Here is an 18,980-nt window from a genome sequence, read left to right on the forward strand (position 1 = left end):
GCAGATTCAATTCAGGTGCAGTCATGGAGGGGAGGAGGGGGGGCATGCACCAGCCCTCCTGGCTGAAGCTCACATCACAGGTCCTGAATTTGGGCCACTCTGCATCACCCTCAGACAATAACCAGGACTTCCTCTCCCCCCACACTCTGCAGCATGGCCAGCCCCGGCCGACCCTTCCACAGCAGTGCCCAGCTCTAATAATCAAGTTAAGCCACCAGGGCGGCCCCTACACTGTCCTAGCATTAGTGTTGCCAAAATCTTCCTGGGGAGGAAGCACTTTGCTTTTCTACAGGCACCTGCTTAGATGACTAGAAACTGCCTAGAAACCTCTGGGGCAAGAGCTCCGGGCGCTCATCCAGTAAGAGTGCTGCATGCAGTCCAAACCGATAGGGAAGCACAGCACAAGCCACTCCACCACTGTGCACACAGGAACAGGCGGGGAGGTGCTGGGCTATTGCTTGGATCTTCTGATGCACAGCTACAGCCAGGACACCGTAGCAACATTTACCCGTCTGTCATGGACCATGCCCAAGGAGGAAAACCAACACTAGAAGCCAAAAATCTATATAGCAAGACTGTCCAGAAGATTATGCAAACTGATCTACTGCGTTCCTTTTTTTTTTTTTTTTCAGAAATTTGCAGTATATAATCTTTTTACACAAACAAGTTTTTGCCTGACTTGACCGACTTTTAGCTCTAGTTACTGTGGCTGCACCATGAGAGAATAGCTGATATGCTGTGTTAGGGAATAGGTCAGTCTTGCCAAAAGGAAAGCTTTAGAGGAAGATGAGCTGGGGAGCTCTTAAATCAGACTGTTTGCAGAGGCACCTGTGAATCAGCAACTGGAGAAAAACACATTACTACAAACTATACATACACCTCTGTCTTTATGCCCCACCACTCTGGTGGAGGATGCGGCCAAGGCTAGCTGCCGCGCAGCCAATGGAAGCTAGGCCTCGCCTGAAGATAGCACGTTTGGATCCTAAATCAGGCACCATGGTTTGCAGGAGGCAGAGTGAAGAGGTACTGCAGCGTCCTCTCTGAATGGTTAGAGATATAAACTCTTTAAGAAGGCTGCACTATGTCACTCGTGCCTACTTGAAAAACGGATGCAGTACAGATGAGGTTTCAACATTGTCAGTGAAACAGTGCAAATCCTGCATTAGGCATGCAGAAAAAAGGCACCAACCCCCTTGCAGGCAAAACCTTTTCACTGGACTAATCTAATACCATTTTCTGACTACCTTTTCAAAAGCTACTTGCAAATGAATTAAGTTAATCCATTAAATAGGTATTACACCTACAACATGTTGACCAGTTTTTACTGTCACAGTAAAAAAAAACCAAAAAAACACCCCACAAAACACTTTGTGAAGATGGAGCTTGTTCAGCAATTACTTCCTAGGGTCAGCTCATTGTCCGAGTGCTCAGTGGTCGCAGGTGAGAGGGAGGCTGGAGGGTCAATTAAGCAGCACTTAGGGGGCTAGGAAAGCCACAAAATGTGGTGCCCCAGAGAGGGCTCCCCGAAGCAGTTTTACATAAATTTATGAAAACAAAATGTTTCAGAGTAGAGCATAGCCCCGTGTTAGGGTACATAGGAGAAAAATGGAAAACACACTACTAGAGGCCACTCACCGACTGTCAAATATTTTCATGCCAAGACGATTTACAGGCCTTAGGCTGCAACTGCACCAAAGATCAATTTATAAGAGCTTGAAGAGAAAAAGGAGCAGGGACCTTATAAAAGGAGAATCTAAAAAAATTTGATCCCTTCCTCTAAAAACAAACAAACAAAAAAAAAAAACCCCCAATCATAATGCTTTGGTCACTAAGCTTTGAATTCAAAGTATTATTCAAAACCACATAGTAAATGACAGCAGATCCATCCAATTAAACTCCTCCTCTATGGCTCACCACCCCTTTGGGTGGGTGGATGTGCATATGCATTCCCTTACTTACCTATACTAAAGTCCATCCCCATATTTTGCCTAGCCCCTTAACCCTGCCCTTTATATTCGTCCCAAGCATGTTTAAAACTGTTACAATACTGGCCTCCGCCACCCTGGGGCCAGGCCTTTTTTTTTTTTTTTTTGCCTTCCCTCTCTCGTTGGGTCTTAAAAGTCCCATTGCTCAATTCAACATGCAAGATCCTAGTCTATGTTTTACCATTAGGTTCTGTAATAATCGGCCAGCCAGCAAAACCAGCGCCCGGCTGTTATCCTACGCGTGTTTAGTTAATGTTCGGCTTAGAGTCATGGACACTCGGCACAGCTTACCCAGATATTCCTGAAAGCCCGATGTAGCTGCCCCGCTGAGGTTAGGCTTGTAATCCTTTCCTTTCAGGGTGAATACACCCGTTGCATGTGCACGCGTTTACAAGGAGCATGAAACATTTTCCCCCCAGCATTCCATTCATGTAATAGGAACAAAGGCATTTTAGAACCCGCTAGCTCCGTGCTTTCATGCCACAGCGCTGGTTTTCTCCCAGTAGCCAAGCTGGCAAAAGGACATAACAACCGAGCAGACGGGAAAAGCAGTCAGCTGCCAAAGTGTGGGAAAACCTTAACCCTCCTGAAGTCTGATGAGCAAAAAAAAACACCAGAAAACTCCCACGGGCCTGCGTAATATCTGAGATTGGTGGAATCAGCAGCAGAGCCTGGCTTTGACATGGAAAGCCCCCCACCCAATTCAGAATAGACTGGCAGAATCACCAGCAGTTATGCTTTGGGCTTTCTAGGGAAAACCTGTTCTGGAACACTTTTTCCCACTCCCAGGATCCTTCTTATGTACAAGCTAGGAAGTCACTCAAAAAGCTTAACAACAAATCTCACCGCCTTCGATTGTTACTCTGCAAGGCTGGCTAGGTCGCCCTCAGCAGAATTATCTAACCCCTCCACCATATCTGAAAACTGTCCAGGTTTGTGTACCTGAAAAATATCTAATATTGACCATTATGTACTTAACCCTTATACCCACCTATGTATAATTCCAGGTTACACAATTAAAAAAAAATTAATAAACATGAAACAAAACTATTACTGAACAGCAGCAGAAGGTAAGGGGCGATTATAAAAGGAAAATTCACAGGGCCGAAGGAGAAAACGAGACCAAGCAACCACGCTCTCCCTGTGGGCTAATCAGAAGACCCTAAAGATTGTTTCTTTTTCCCCATCATCTTTCCCTTTATGGCATAGCAGCAAAACACAAGGGGTTTGCAGATTCATTTGGTTTTTTTTTTTCATTCATGCTAAAGCGGATTATTTTTATCCCCTATTGAAGCTGGTGTATTCATGCTTTCCTCACACGCCACTCTCCCACCGCCACGCAACAGGAAATGGTGAGGGTTTCCCTGCTCTTGTTCCTGCTTGACAGTGGCCCGACTATGCTTGGACAGCAGCAAAATACTACAGTGGGATGCAGGTCCTCTCGTGTGTGCCTGAGGAGCAACAAACTGGGGTAAAGGCAGGGAGTACGTTCATCCAACAGCAGTAAATCATGGCTTCTGAGGGTAGGGAAGAAAGCCATGGCAATTATCTCAATATATTAAAAGGGCAGAAACAAATAAAAACAACCACAAACAAACAAAAAAAAAAACCCCCAGACATCTAAAATTCAGTTGAAAGATGCATTAGGACTAGTAAGGAAAACATCTAGCCAACAGAAGTTGTAGGCTAGAGGGAAATGTGACCAAACAGATAAACGGCAGCATCTGGCTGGTTTGTCCCCAACGCTAGGATTTCCTTCCCCGACTTGGCTCAGATATCATTTCTTACATTGTTGTGTAGTAGCCGTGCACGTTCCCTTAACTTCCCCCACGACTTCACGGAGCGGCTCTCTTGCCAAAGCTCACGCGTCGGCCTGCGCTACATGCAGATGTACCGTGCCTGCACACAGCATCAGACAGTGCTGGGGAAGGAGCCGCATAGGAGCTTTAAAAACAAAACAAAAGCCACAGCCAGAAACACTATCCTTCCCAGTAAAATAAATAAAAATCATGAAGAATTTTCTTTTTTTTTTTTTTTTATTATAAGCACCATTGAATCAACTAAAGTTTCTGCTGTTACTGTTGCCTTAAGTTTGACCTGCAAGTTAAAAATAAAAATTTAAAAAAAAAAAAAAGAAGGGGGGGGGAGGAATGGGCTGCATTTTTAAACCTTGAGGTTTTTCTTCCCTACAAATGTGATCTACAAATTTAAGCCTACAGAAAGGGGAAACAGTGACTTTGAGAGTCCCAAAATCCTGCTCGCCTGTTCCATCAACAGTTCGGTTTCATCCATCAATATCCGAATAAAGTTTGTGCCCCATTCTTAGAAAGATTGATTTTATCCTACTCTGTGCCTTCAGCAAAGCTGTGGTAATGCACTGAAACCAAGGAAATGACAGCAGACGAGGGCTGCAAGGCCCATAGTCTCGTCTGTCCCTTCCTGATGCAAAAACCACAGAACCTACCTGCTCACAGGCTTCAGATATCACCCCCGGGGGTGGGGGGTGGGGTGGGGCGGGTATTAAACCCCTGAAATAAAATCACATAGCTGACATGGAAGGAGTGTGCTGGGACAACTGCATAACTCAGGATGCTCAAAACCAAAAAAAAAAAAAAAAGTCAAACCAGGAGAGATTTCTGGTAGGAGAAAAACCCTCCCTCCAAAACCAGCACACCCCTCCCCCTCCCTGCAGACTACCTCCCAAGATCCATATGACAAATTCAGACTTGTTTTCCCAAGAATCTCTAAAGTTTAGGTTGGATCTATAGAAATCCGATGCAGATTTTGTCAACATACAAAAAAAAAAAAAAAAAGTTGATGATTCATGTTCAAGTAGCGCCACACCTCTTAAAAAGGGGAAAGTATTGTATATATATATATATATATATATATATATATATATATATATATATATATATATATATTAGCTTTTGAGAGCCCACAGGTCTTTTTCAGATGAACTGATTTGCCAAACTTGTGGATTTTGTGCAAGTGCATCGCATTAACCCCTGATTTTCTTTTGGATAAAGTTCACACACCCCTTTCTAGCGATAACCCAAATCGAGCCCACCACAGCCACGCTCCGTAGGACAGAGCCTAACTTTGCACTGGGGCAGGCTCTGCGCCAGCTGAAGCGTCTTGCTCTGCCTCCTCCTCCGCCGAGGTCTCCACCGCTTCTTTTACCACAGCCACCGTCGCCTCCGGCTCTGCAGAAACCGCGGGGATTTCTTTCCGCTCTGGGGCCTCGTCGACCACCACCGTCGCCGCCACGGCTGCCCCAGCCTCTTCCTCGGCTGCGACCGCTTCCGCCACAGCCGTTCCCGCTGCCTCTCTGCTCACCTCAGCAGCAGCTTCTTCTGCAGGCACTGCCTCCTCACCTTCTAAAGGATTTATTTAATACAACAAAAACATTTTTAAAACACAAAGGGAAAAATAAAATAAATAAAAAAAAGACATGAAGCAACAAATAAAAAAAAAAAAAAAAGTGACAATAACCTGCTGCTTCTACCATCCTTCTGCAAACAGAAACCCCTCATAAAAAAAAAAAGGAAAATCTTAAAAGCAACCATGCAGCGAAGTGAACCGTGCCACGCTGCGACAAATAAACTTCCCCTCCTGGAATGCGAGATCATAGTTGTTCAGTGCCCTAGACAAGGTTGTTATTTAATTTGCTGGTCTCGGCCCCTGCAGCACTTACCCGACAAAAGGAAAGTCTAGCTGTGTTTTGTCCCTTTACACACAAAAGGAAAAATACAAATTCCCCTGATGAAAATGTGTTCTGGCGACTGGTGGCGATGCATGAAGAAATAAGGACAGCTGCATTATCCTTGCCTGGCTGGTGGCTACTGTCGCTGACAGAATTGCATAAACATATGGACCAGCAACCAAAATTGATGCAGCATTAAAGGTGTGTTGGTGTTTTGTTTTTTTTGTTTGGTGGGGGGCGGAGGGGGATTTAATTGTTTGTCACAGCTTGGTCTACTCAGCACAGAGATTCTACGGGTGGGAGGCTTACAGATACACAAACCTCTGTCCCCAGTGTAATAAGCTGCTCTAGACTGTGCACACGTATGTGTGTGTAGAACGTTATTCCTGATGTAGCAAGCAGTTTGGTGCACAGCTCAGCGCTCCTCTATGCAAACCCCATGTTAATCAAGGCATGCGCTATTGCTCCTCAATGCAGAGACGTGCTTAGGATATATCATCTGATCAGTAAAGTTTCTAGTTACTGTAAGTCTATGGGGGGGGGGGGGGAATCGACCTGCAGTTAGTGGTGCTGAAGTCCCGTACTCTGAGATTTATGTGGGTTTTCTGGGCACAACCTAGGAGCAGGAATTCTAATGCTCTTAATCATGTTTTCTATGTGCAGTTTTCAGACGCAGAGGCCGTGCTCCCACCTCATGTCATGTGCACAAATCACGTTTTCTGGTTAGGCTCCTAAAACATATTGGGTGCGCTGTAAACATGGATTTATGCATGCTATTCATAACTCTCCATGCATTTGCATTATTAGCAGCTTGGTGCATTGGGAGTTAATGCAGTCGCCAAATCAAAGTTAGGAAAACGTGCGCCGAAATACTAGTTAAGGCCCTTAACTAGTTAATGACAAACCAATGGGAGACACCCCCGCCTCTATGGCTTCTGTACCATTTACTGAGCTGATGCTGAAGAAAGCAGCACAGCAGGGAGAGGCCAGAGGGTGGCTCCCATAAGTTGACCTACAGGATATTCATGAAGGCATGATTTGTACAGATTTCATGCTCAAATTAAGATGTCGCACCTTATGAGGGCCTATGTTTGCTAATAAATAAATGGCAGTCTATAAAGCAAAGAGTCAACCTTGAAGATGGACAAGTTAGCAAAATAAAGGGCTGACCATGGTTAGAACAGAAGGTATAGGCTGCTACCACTTATTACAATTTTCCAGGTGGACATACTACTTGTGGATATTTTCCCTTGGCTTCGGTGGTTCTCAGTTCCTTTCCATACGAATCTCCCCACCGGGCCCAAGATTTTGGAATAATCAGGATTTGGGAATCTCTCTCTACTTAATACCAGGCCAGAGAATCAAAACCAAGCCTGAAGTAGATTAAAAAAAAAAAATGCAAGCAAAGAAATGTAAAAATATGCTAATCAAAATTTCTAGCCCGGTTTCCAGGTAAATTTCTAGCCCGGTTTCCACGGATAGGTGTTTAGGTGCCACTGTATTAGCACAGTCCTGCCATGTAGCATCCGTTCGAGAACGTTTGGATATTTCTCTTTTCAGGGTCTTTGAGTTGAATCCGGACTAGAATGAAAACCTGTTCAGAACCAATGAAGCCCGTATATAATATCAGATACAGAGTACACGAATTACATGCTGGGCTGGGGGGAGGGGGAGGTGAGATAAGTTAGCAAAAAGCAGACCTAGTGAAATAGTGCGATGAAGGACAGAAGAACCCACGACAGAGCTAAGCATAACGCACTAAAGCCGTATACTGATCTTTCTCAGGTTAGTCACAGAGTATTTATGACACTCATTCCTGGTTAGTCAGATAAACCCTACCAGCCCTCACCAAAAAAAAAACAACCCAAGAACAGACAGCTGAAAGTTGAGCAAAACAAAAAAATAGAGATCAGAAGAGGAAAACCAGCAGCTGGAGAGAAGCAGAAAAATCAGACACCCCAGCCCAGCCCAATCAAAACGACAAAGAACAGACGGACAGCCAGACTAGACATTCAGAGCATTTTATTGGAGAGAGTGCAATACACAGGAGTTATCCATCCAAAACAGCATCCCTAAGCTTTGTAACGGTGCCTTCTGCTCTAATGTTATTGCACAAAGTGCTCGGCACAGCTGCGTGTGCGATGGCTTTAAGTGAACGAAGGTTATTTCTCCATGTCAGAAAAACTGACATTTAGAGAGAGGAGAGAGGAGAGGAGAGTCGGGCTGCAAGGCATACACTGCCGAAGGCCTGTCCTGTGTCTTTTACCTCCTCATGTTTGGAAAGATTTCCCCTGGGCTTTTTTACTCTGGAAAGTGTAAAAGTAGAGTGAGAATTAGCAATAGTGATTTTGTCATAAAAAAAAAAAAAAAATCAATAGTGAGTGAGATTGATCATAAAAAAAAAAAAAAGGGGTGGGGAATGAGCAGAATCAGATTTTTTTTTTTAAAGTAACAAAAATGAGATGAGCACTTCCTGCATACTCAATGTTAATATAATGCACTTGCTTTTGAAAAACTGAAGTCCTAAATAATTGGGCACACTTTCCTCATTCCACCTTTCCCCTCCTATCTACCTCGCAGGTAACCGCATGCAGAAGTCAAGCTTTCGCTTTCTGTGCAAACAGACAAAACCTAAAAGCACCTGCATGGTTCTGTCTCCTGCAACTCTTCAGATAGTTTAGTGTTTTATGCAGTGCTTTGTACCTGCTAGTAAAAGAGGAATACTGAAGAATTACTGGCACATGGAAAGGCTCGTGGCTAATAGCTTTACAATTTCTTCTAGCAGGAATTAGAAGGGGGCAAGGGTGAAAGCCACAATAAGTGGAGGTGAGAAGGGGGACAGGAAGAGAGAGTTGGCAACAGCCCTGCACGTGCGGCTGGACGATGGCCAGTTATTCACCAAGCAGCGAGAGCTTGCAAAGCTGCCTTCCACCCTCCCCCACATCAAGCTCAGACCAGGGCTGCTCCGTACCGCGTAAGCCCACATGACACTCGCACAAGAGCAGCTCAGCGGGGCCGATGCAATTATGTGCGCTGAAAGCGGGCGCTGACTTTAACGCTCGCTTTTTTTTTTTTAACGCACGCATGGCATCCGCAAGGGGGGGGGCACCATGCAATATGGAAATTAGGGGGGGTGTCGCCCTAGGAAGGAGGCGCTAGGGTCGCTTGCGCGACCTTAGCGCTTCCTTCCTAACGCGACCTGCTGCAGGTTGTGAAGACCGACGCCGGTAAACCTGCCTGTCTGCCAGTAATAAAAACAGCCGCCAAGTTTATCGGTGGCCGGTTATGAAAACAGACGCAGAGTTTACCAGCGTCTGTCTTCATAACTCGGCTGTCTGCCGAGTTATTTATTTATTTTTTACTTTAAAAAAAAAGTACAGAAAAGCAGTTTTTTCTGCTTCTGGACTTCTTTTCAATGCGCTCAGCTATTAACGCCTGCTCCAGGCAGGCGTTAATATCCGAGCGATAAATGTGCGTCTGAGACGCACATTTATCTTTTTGCATTCAGAGTGAATGAGTAATAGGTTCATTCACATGATTTGCATGTGATGAGCGCGCTCTCATTCACTCCACGTCGGACGAGAGTTAAATAGGCATTAATCCCCCTATTGCATTAGGGGTGGATTAACGCCTATTTATCCCGTGTTCGACCGCGGGTTCAACAGTGCGCTCGGCTGAGCGCACTATTGCATCGGCCCCAGTGTTTCTCTCTCATAAGGACGGGAAGCATTTCAGATTCCTCTCAGTGCATGCACGCCCCGGAGGGATCCTTCTGCTAATTTGCATCCTATACACAAGTTTAGTTGCCATTTCAAACAGAAAAAAAGTCAAGATACTTACCATTGCCAGCTGGAGAGAAAAAGAAAAGGAAGAGAAAAAAAAATTTCAGAAGTTAATGTAAACAAAAAACCCCAAAACAAACGAAAAAAAAACCAAACACAAAAAGCACAACACATCCCTCTTCCACCAAAAAACATGTTCTGGAATATACAAAAACGCGTTTCCTGACCTTTACTTCCACAGGATAAAGGAAAAGTGAAACCTCCAATATTAGCATCTACCTAGTAAGAATAAAATCCAGTCCCACAACTGACCAACGTGCAAGTTCCAGCATAATTACTTTAAATCTTAAAAGAATATAAAATGTCTCCTCACATTCACTTGTTTTCATTTACAATTAATCGTTTTGAAGCAAGAGTACAAAAAGCGTGTTCATCGTGATTATTACACATTTTAGGCTTCTGAAACCCCTCACCCCCAGTGATGCTCCTGGTTCCTCCCTCCCACCAAAGGAACAACCACTCTCCTCCCTCGCTCCCATCTGTCATTCTCTACACCCCCCAGCCTCAGGGACACCCCTATGACCCCCATGTTCCCAGACTACCCATGCTAGTGATCCCCCCCCCCCCCATTGATACTAACAATATGCCACACCACAGCCAGGAAGAGGAGGATTATCAGCAAAGAGACATTTATTTGGTGTGGGGGGGGGGGGGGGGGAGAGGGAAACAGAAGAAAAGCAGAGCGGGTCAGGAGAAGCATCATGTGGGGGGGGGGGGGGGGGGGGCGGATAGGATGAGGAATATGAGATGAGAGGAGGGAGGGATGGAGGAGAAGTCAGGAATTACTGGTGAGAGGTGCCAAAGTGGTGGGTTAGTATTAGTATCAGGTGGGGGCAAGTCATCTGCATTGCACCGCCCTTAGTACATCACCTGCAGAATCCACCTGCATGTTACAGCAGATTACTTCATAAACATGCAGGTTTGCCTTCTCTGGGGGTGAAAGACCTGGCAGCTGCATAAAACCTTGCAAAGGAGGTGAAAGGAGGAGAGCGGTAGAGAGCGCAATTAGCCAGGAAAATTCTGAAAGGAACTTTTCTCAAACAAAAACCAGAAGAGCCTTCCTGAACAGGGACACAGCTTCGGCTCAGACAAAAAAAAAAAAAAAAAAAAAAGCACACCGCACCAGGGTTGGACTCCTGCAACTTGGGAAGATTTTCATTGGGCTGCTGCTGTAATCCAAACTCTGCCCACAGACCCTGGCCACCTATTCATTCCCCCCTATTTAAAGAAAAAATAAAGGATTTTCCCCCCTGTTTAAAAATACTAGATCATGTGACTTTAGGAAGTTTTAAAACATATAGGTACATTTTTATATTGTATGTAGCATTGGTACATACTTGGGGGCCAATGCAATAAGACACGCGTTGAAAACAGGCACTTGTACTGAGCACCCTTCCTAACATGCGTGCAGCCACATACCCTGGGTGCCCGATGCAGTAGTTAAATGAGGGGCTGTGTAAAAAGACGCTCAAATGCATCGGGTGCCCATAACTGCGCAAAAGGCGCTCAATACACGGATCCATTTTTATCCCACTTCTTCTGGCCAATTTTGCTGAGGGTGCTGAAGACGCCCATAGCTAAGTGTCACAATACTAACTAGGAGGAATCACAGAGGACCACATTTTTTAAATTTCTCATGAGCCCTGGACTCATGGATTGACTTTACGCCACCTCCGAGGCTGGAGTTAAAATTTGCCGCGTTAAAAAAAATGTGTGCTGGGCGCCCAGCGATTTTCTGCATTGGAGGGTAAAGGCTAATAGCCTCATCTACATGGAATTTGTTTGGGTGCACGTTTTGGGCATGCTAGTGTCTTCTTACTGCACTGGGTGCTAGTCTAGCACATCCAACCACATGTAAACCTGTGTGCTAGGCTGGGTGCACTTTATTGCATCGGTCCATTAGACTGCAAGGACAGAATTAAACCTCCAACACCTGGGGGATGAGAGGCCGAAGCTCCTCACGCTTAAGCAAGCATACCACGCTGGGATCATTGCACTCTGATGAAGGCAACCCCTCTGGATCCGGGTCACGCTGGGTCCCATCATCCATATCCTGCGGAACCCCCAGATCCTGATCCACCCCAGGGACAGTGCTGTCCCCCAGCGGAGCCGGCAACCTGTCCCGATTCCCAGGAGGTCGGGCATCCCAGGGCTCTCTGGGCAGCCGCTTAGCCTGAGGTTCTGAAGAAACATCCGGCCGCGCTGCTCTCTTCAATGCCCTCCCACTTCCTTGACAGGAAAGCCTGGTGAAGCAGCAGCAGGAACTCTGGGCAAAACTCCCCTGGGTCCTCACCCCCCTCAGCTGAGGGGTCCGGTAGCCCAGAATCCACTCCAAGGGAGTCCACCTGCACTGCAGGGGAAAGGATGGGAGGGGGCCTCATCATCCTGTGAAATTCGATGCCGGGGGGGGGGGGGGGGACGGGACGGACATTGAGCTGGAGGAATATAGGCCTTGCTTTAGAGACCTGTCCCCTGAGGAAGGACCCTCCTGCCCAGTGCTAGAGGCAGGGCAGAGGAAATCCCCATCCAGAGTCTGCCCTGTTGCGCCACATGCGTGGCAGGCCACCATTCTCCCCTCTGGGTGCCATGCCCCGGCCCGCGCAGCCACGCGGTCGTCGGCAAGGATTGAAGAAAGAAGCTGGGGAAAAATCACCACACGACAGCGGGAGCTAAAAATAACCACTTCCCTGCAAGCGCGAAGCTCAGAAGCTAGAGGCCAGCCGAGCGACGCACCGAAAAAGAAAAAAAAAAAAAAAAACAACGCGTGAAGGCTTCCCCTCCCCCTTCCTGTTGGTGTACCCACAGCCCCGGGACGCCGACTAGGCCTGTGGGGGTCTGGCTTCCTCCTCCCCACCTGCGATCGGCAACAGCCCGGCCCGGCCCTCCAACAGACTCCGCTTACCTGCACTCAGCTGCTCTGCTGTTTTTTTGGGGTTTTTTTTTAAACTTTAATAAGATACCCTAGGAGTCTCAGGGAGCAGAGGAAGAGGAGCCGCTTCAGTGGTTGAGGGAACTTCAGGAGCTCCTGGTTGTCGAACCACTGGACCGCTGCGGGCGAGACACCACCCCCCCCCAGTCGCCCGGCTTCCAGTGAGGGATGGCCCATGAAGGTGTCTAACACCTCAGGAAGCACTACTACTAGCCCTAGTTATCAATTTCCTATTATCTTTTTTTCTTTTCAACTAACAGACTGCAGGAATGCACCTCCACCATCTGTTAGAGTCAGAGAAATACTGAGGGACTGCAGGTGGCACTCTCTGTTATGTAGCAGTGCCCAAGGTTTTTGTTCTCTGTCTCCATCTGCTGGTACGGATGTATAACCCACGGGTCTGGACTGATCTGGGTATGTTCAGGAAATGCAAATTGACAAACTGGCTTTTTTTTTTTTTTTTAATTTAAATGCGTTTTGGGTTTTTTTTTGTCTGGCAGGTTAATAAAATAATCCCTTGACAGAAAATGTGTCACAAAAAGAAAATCTGAGTTGGCACCCAGATGTAAAAAAACATACAGGTCTATCCAGTACCGAGCGGTAGGAAGAGCTGCGTTAGTGCCCGGCGCACCCGCGGTTGCCGCACGCACAGTGCAGCTCACCTACCGCTCAATCCTGAACTATAATTTCATGCAAATGTAAACCGCGTCTAAGAAGGGTCCGTGAAGCGTTAGGCCCGCGCAACCCATTTTACTGGATAGAGCGCCTATACAGTATCCTGGGTGCGCGGGCCTAACGCTTCACGCCACGTTGGTATCTGTCATTTCAAATGTCATTTGAAATGACAGATACCAGGAAGTCGGGACTGCCAGTCCCCCTCCCCTCCTCCCGAAGCAGGGCGCGAAAAGCAGCCTTGCTACGGGAGGAGGGGAGAAGGGACTGGCAGTACGAAGCGACTTACTTTTTGCACACCCCTCCGGACATCGGACGACCTCTCCTGCCTCCAGCTGCTCGCGAAGATGGACGCCTGCAAAAAGTAAGTTGCTTCGCCGCTTCACACTGTCGGTGTCTCTTCTTCCCTCCTCCCGGAGCAAGGCTGCTTTTCGTGCCCTGCTTCGGGAGGAGGGAAGAAGAGACACCGACTGTGTGAAGCGGCGAAGCAACTTACTTTTTGCAGCCCCCATCGGACCTCTCCTGCCTCCCGCTGCGCGACTTACTTTTTTTTTGCAGCCCTCCGGCCATCAGCAGGAACGGATCGTGGCTCCCCTGCCTCCCGGCGAAGATGGACGCCTGCACGGGGGAAAGCGGCTCCTGTGCATGCAATTGGCCGCTCAAGACGTGACGTCACAAGACGTGACGTCACATGTCGTGACGTCACATGTCGTGACGTCACGTCTTGAGCGGCCATTGCATGCACAGGAGCCGCTTTCCCCCGTGCAGGCGTCCATCTTCGCCGGGAGGCAGGGGAGCCACGATCCGTTCCTGCTGATGGCCGGAGGGCTGCAAAAAAAAGTAAGTCGCGCAGCGGGAGGCAGGAGAGGTCCGATGGGGGCTGCAAAAAGTAAGTTGCTTCGCCGCTTCACACCGTCAGTGTCTCTTCTTCCCTCCTCCCGAAGCAGGGCACGAAAAGCAGCCTTACTCCGGGAGGAGGGAAGAAGGGGCTGGCAGTACGAAGCGACTTACTTTTTGCAGCCCCCTCCGGACATCGGAGGGGGCTGCAACGTTTTTTTCGCTTTTTTTTTTTTGCTTTGGGAGGAGGGGAGAGGACTGGGGCTGTCCCGGAGACCGGCACCCATGATCGCGGCCGGGGCAGGTGAGCGGGGGCTGGGGGAAAGCTTGCCGCCTACCATTACCCCTGCCTCTACCGCAGGGGTAAGGGTAGGCGGTAAGTTAACAGGTTAAATGCATGACAAAACGGCAGGGAAAGATAGCGATAGTCGGGGCGCGGGTTATGGGATGCTAGGGAATAGCTAATTCGCTCATTTGCATGCAATATACATGCCGCGTGCGGAAGGGGTTGCCGGGGATTTTAGAACGCGGTAGGAGTAGGTTAAAGGGGATTCGGGATCGCAGGAAGGGCTAACCCGGCCGGAAAGTGAGTAGAATGCAGGTTAGGAGCGGGGTAAACGCGGCCGCACTTTACTGGATAGACCTGTAAATTTGAAAAGTTATAAATAAAATCTGAGATAAAAGAAATAACCTTGCCATAAAAATGACTGCTTTTATTTAAATGGCAACAACTTTTTTTCTTGCTGTTATATATAGAGACCTTCAATTTAGCGGCCTGTTGAGGCTCCCGCCCTCTGCACTTCTATTTTGTGGGGACCAGGGAACCCACCGGGAAGCGCTCCTGATGGGCGTTGCCCACGTCACGTGGTGCGCTGACAGTACCAAGCAGCACGCGCTTTGGCTACCTGGGGGAGGGAGGGGGAGGCGGGACTTGAAATAACACATCAGCGGCGCTGGAAGGCAAGCATGCTCTCACTGGGGGGGGGGGGGGGGGGGGGGGGTGGGGACGACTTTAATCACACCGCAGGTGCTTTGGCTCTCACTGGCTTCCAGCAGTTGCTGGAGGCCTCCATGCCACATTTGCAGCTCTGGAGCTGCTCGTTAATCAGACTAAAATTAAGGTTAATAATCGGTTTAAACCAACTGTCACTTTTGGAAAAAAAAAAGTCTAGGAATTAATGAGTGAAAAAAAAAAATCGGTTTAAGCTGAAACTGAAAGATCCTATATATACGTACATATATACATAGGATCTTTATACACACACATATACACACACACACACACACACACACACACACACAAAGAACAAGTTTCTTGACTAGTGTGAAGTTTCATCTTAGGGGTAATAGGGATACTGCTCTTCTTGAGGAGTCAGTTTCCAAAAATGAAGGCTTCAGAATACCCAACCTTATGCCCTTTGCACAGTTAACTGGTAAAAAAAAAAATAAATAAAAGAAAAGAAATGACTTACACTGGGGGGGCCATGGCTTGGATTTCCACTCTTGTTGCTGCTGTTCGATGTAAGAAGCACGGTTAGTAAACCGATCTTTGTCACCTTTCAGAGTTCGATAAATCTGAGAACAAAAAAAAAAAAAATTATATATATTTATTTTAATATGAATTACTGAATACTAAGATTCATCAAGCTGCATTCTGCTGAGGAGACCCAACCTGTCACTTCTACCCTGCATGGCTTAAAGTTTCCTCTTTTTCCAACTACAAGAGGAGATGTCACCTGCAAGACACAAACTGTGCACACATTGCTTCCACAGCAGTTTATTAAAAACGACCACGAAGGCCTCTGATCATCTTACAGCAAACAGTGTTCCTGTCCTCCTGCAGACTCTCAGCCTTTCCCTGTCACTCTTGAGCTCAGACTGGCAGACGCTCACCCAGTGCAAACCAGCTGTTTCTCAGACACACACACACATGGCCATTTCCAATTACAAGCACTCAGGCCGATTCAGTAAAGTCCGCGGGAGAGCGGACGAATGCCCACTCTGCCGGCGCGCGCGATACAGTATGCAAATTTGGTGGTGTGGTAGAAACAGGCAAAAGGAGGCGCTAGGGACACTAGCACATCCTTAGCGCCTCCTTTTAGACTGGAGCTGTGGCTGTCAGCGAGTTTGACAGCCGACGCTCAATTTTGCCGGCGTCGGTTCTCGAGCCCGCTGACAGCCACGGGCTCGGAAACTGGACGCCGGCAAAATTGAGCGTCCGGTTTTCGGCCCGACAGCCGCCAGCCCATTTAAAAAAATTTTTTTTTTCACTTTTTTTTTACCCTTCGGGACCTCCGACTTAATATCGCCATGATATTAAATCGGAGGGTGCACAGAAAAGCAGTTTTTACTGCTTTTCTGTGCACTTTCCCGGTGCTGGCAGAAACCAGCGCCTACCTTTGAGTAGGCGCTAATTTCTTAAAGTAAAATGTGTGGCTTGTGTGCACATTTTACTTTCTGTATCGCAGGGAATACCTAATAGCGCCCTCAACATGCATTTGCATGTTGAGGGCGCTATTAGGTGCCGCGGGTTGGACGCATGGCACATGCAGCCGCGCGCATGTTATAAAATCCGGGGTCGGCATGCACAAGGGGGGTGCACACTTGTGCACCTTGCGCGCGCCAAGCCCAAGGGGAGCCCCGATGGCTTTCCCTGTACCCTCCAAGGCCCCTCTGAAATCGGAGGGGCCTTGGAGGGAACTTTTTTTTTGCAATCCCCCCCCACATTCCCCTCCCTTCCCCTATCTAGCCCACCCCCCAGCCCTAACTAAATCCCCCTCCTTTTTATTCCAGAAGTTACGCCTGCGTCGGCTCGCCATCCCTCAGCACAGGCCGCTGTGCTGGAGGACTCAGGACCACCCCCGAACCTCTGCCACACCCCCAGACCCACCCCCTTCCTGCCCCTTGACGTGCGTCCCGGGGCAGCTTTTCGGAGGTTATGCGCGTAACTCTTTGAAAATCTGCCCCACTGTGTTCAGCCCGGAACGGATACCTCTTCCTGGAGGACTGTGGTGTGCCCCAGAGGTTTGCATTTTCTTCTGTTTTATGTAATATTTATTTGCATCCTATAAGGACTGCAAATGCACACCTTAAGCATAATGTATTTTGCATACACCGATGATATCCAGTTTTACATACCATGTTCTGACGGAACTGCTCTGCGATTACTCAATGTTTAGATACTATGAATTCATGATTACATAATTATATAATATTACATTTACAGAATCTTTTGTGGAGTGGAAATACCTACCTAGAAATAGCATTACCCACCTAATACATTCTTTCGAGGCACATAATTTAGGAATTATCCTAGATTCACAATTCTTTTAAATCGCATACGAAACATGCATTTCATATAGCATTTTATAAAAAAAACTTAAAATACTGAGACCTTTAAAATTATGTTATATATAGTCTCAGACATTTTTTCATTCTGTACTACAAGCTATTGTTATAGGTCTTTTAGACTACTATAATAGTCTCTATAATGGACTCCCTAAAAACCGTATGCGTGTTTTAAAGCTTGTATGACATGGAGTGATCATATTATGCCTATACTGCGTGAGTTACACTGGTTGCCAACGTAGTGACAGGCCAAGTTTCAAGATTGTAACTATTATTCATAAAATACTTTATTCTGACACTTCCTGTCCCACACTAGAACTGCCGCCGGCACAATTTTGTGCCAGTAAAAATTTTAAAAGCTTGCACAGTGTACATGATCTCAGGGTTTGAAATTCTGTGAATTTGAAGATTGTTAGGAATTTTTTATTTCTGAAAATTTTAAACCCTCCTCCCCCCCAATCCCCTTCAGTGTTTGCCCACATGTGAAACACCCTAGTACCACCAGCATGTTTTTGTGCTGGTACAAATTTCAAAAGCTTGCACAATCAGTATACACAATCACAGTGGGTTCAATTTTTAAGACTTTGTAGATTGTTTTTATAAACAGATTTCTTAAAAATTTAACCCTATACTCCCCTTTCAGTGTTCTCTCCAAATTTTGGAACACCCTAGAACTGCTGAGCAGCAAGTTTTCATGCTGGCAAATGTGTCTTTTTCTGCTTGTCATAATTTGTGGGTGAAAATCTCAAAAATCAAAGGTCATCATGTAATATTAGTAACGACATGCAGGGTCGTGTACCCTCTCCCCAAGGCAGAGGGTACACTAGAGAGTAGTGTGTACAGTAGAGAGAATAAAGGCAGATATTTGTATACATTTTTTCATGAGATGTGCAAGCATAATAGAAAGGTAGGAGAGAAGAAGGGGCAAGTTGTAATGAATCAGAGGTGAGAATGGTCTGTAAAGGTTTTTCTGTATTTGTGTTTGCTGATTGCTTTTGATGGCTTCAGCTGTAAACTGTAAATAGCTCCTTATCTCTTTGTATTGTTTGAGATGATTGCTTCAGTCTGGCTAAGCAAGTCAAGCAGCTATTAGAATTCAGTGTCTTATAAAAGAAATATTTGCTTCCCAATGAGAATTTTCTTCTTGTGCAATAATTTACAGAAGCATCTGAGTCAGATTAGATCAAGTTATGTATGTGTACTATATATATCATACAAGGTCCAACTTTAATTACATTGTGGATATGTACAATTCTGAGTCATAATGAAGAAAATTAACAGCTGCAACCTGTGATCATGTACACAGATTGTGCAAGCCTTTACACTTCTCATTTGCATAACAATGTGCCTGCAGAGTTTCTAATTAAACTGTAAGTCAACGTGAAAAATGTCACTGAATACATATAAAAGCACTTCTAAAATGTGAAATTAATTTTTGTGTCGTCCCCCCCCCCAAATATAGGACCTATCATAGTTGCATATTTGTGCTTTTGGCTGTTCTAGGGTGTTAGCCTCGCTCGGGTAGCTATCACAGACTGCACCATCAAAACTTTGAAATAGACAAAATGTAGACTTGTTGTCTGTACTTAATATTCACTAATAATCTGTACACTAAAAATAATTTCTCTTTCAATTATGGAGCCCAAAACTTACTCAAAGAA

The 18,980-nt window shown here is 46.4% G+C and overlaps 1 protein-coding gene across 2 annotated transcripts in view; it reads right to left on the reverse strand.

The window, feature by feature from the left end:
- Nucleotides 1-583: 583 nt before the first annotated feature.
- The window catches only part of MGARP (mitochondria localized glutamic acid rich protein), a 45,251-nt gene continuing 26,854 nt past the window's right edge, over nt 584-18,980 (reverse strand). Inside the window, exons 3-5 of one of the 2 annotated variants that reach the window (XM_029594996.1) lie at nt 15,444-15,546; nt 9,532-9,540; nt 584-5,365 (exon numbers count right to left, since the gene is read on the reverse strand). In XM_029594996.1, coding sequence (XP_029450856.1) covers nt 5,082-5,365; nt 9,532-9,540; nt 15,444-15,546 — 396 coding nt within the window. In that variant the 3' untranslated portion in view covers nt 584-5,081. Of the gene's footprint in view, nt 5,366-7,696; nt 7,998-9,531; nt 9,541-15,443; nt 15,547-18,980 lie in introns of those variants that run through there. The other variant, XM_029595077.1, reaches the window with a different exon arrangement.

Source organism: Rhinatrema bivittatum, chromosome 1 (assembly GCF_901001135.1).
Source record: "Rhinatrema bivittatum chromosome 1, aRhiBiv1.1, whole genome shotgun sequence".
Lineage (NCBI taxonomy): Eukaryota > Metazoa > Chordata > Amphibia > Gymnophiona > Rhinatrematidae > Rhinatrema > Rhinatrema bivittatum.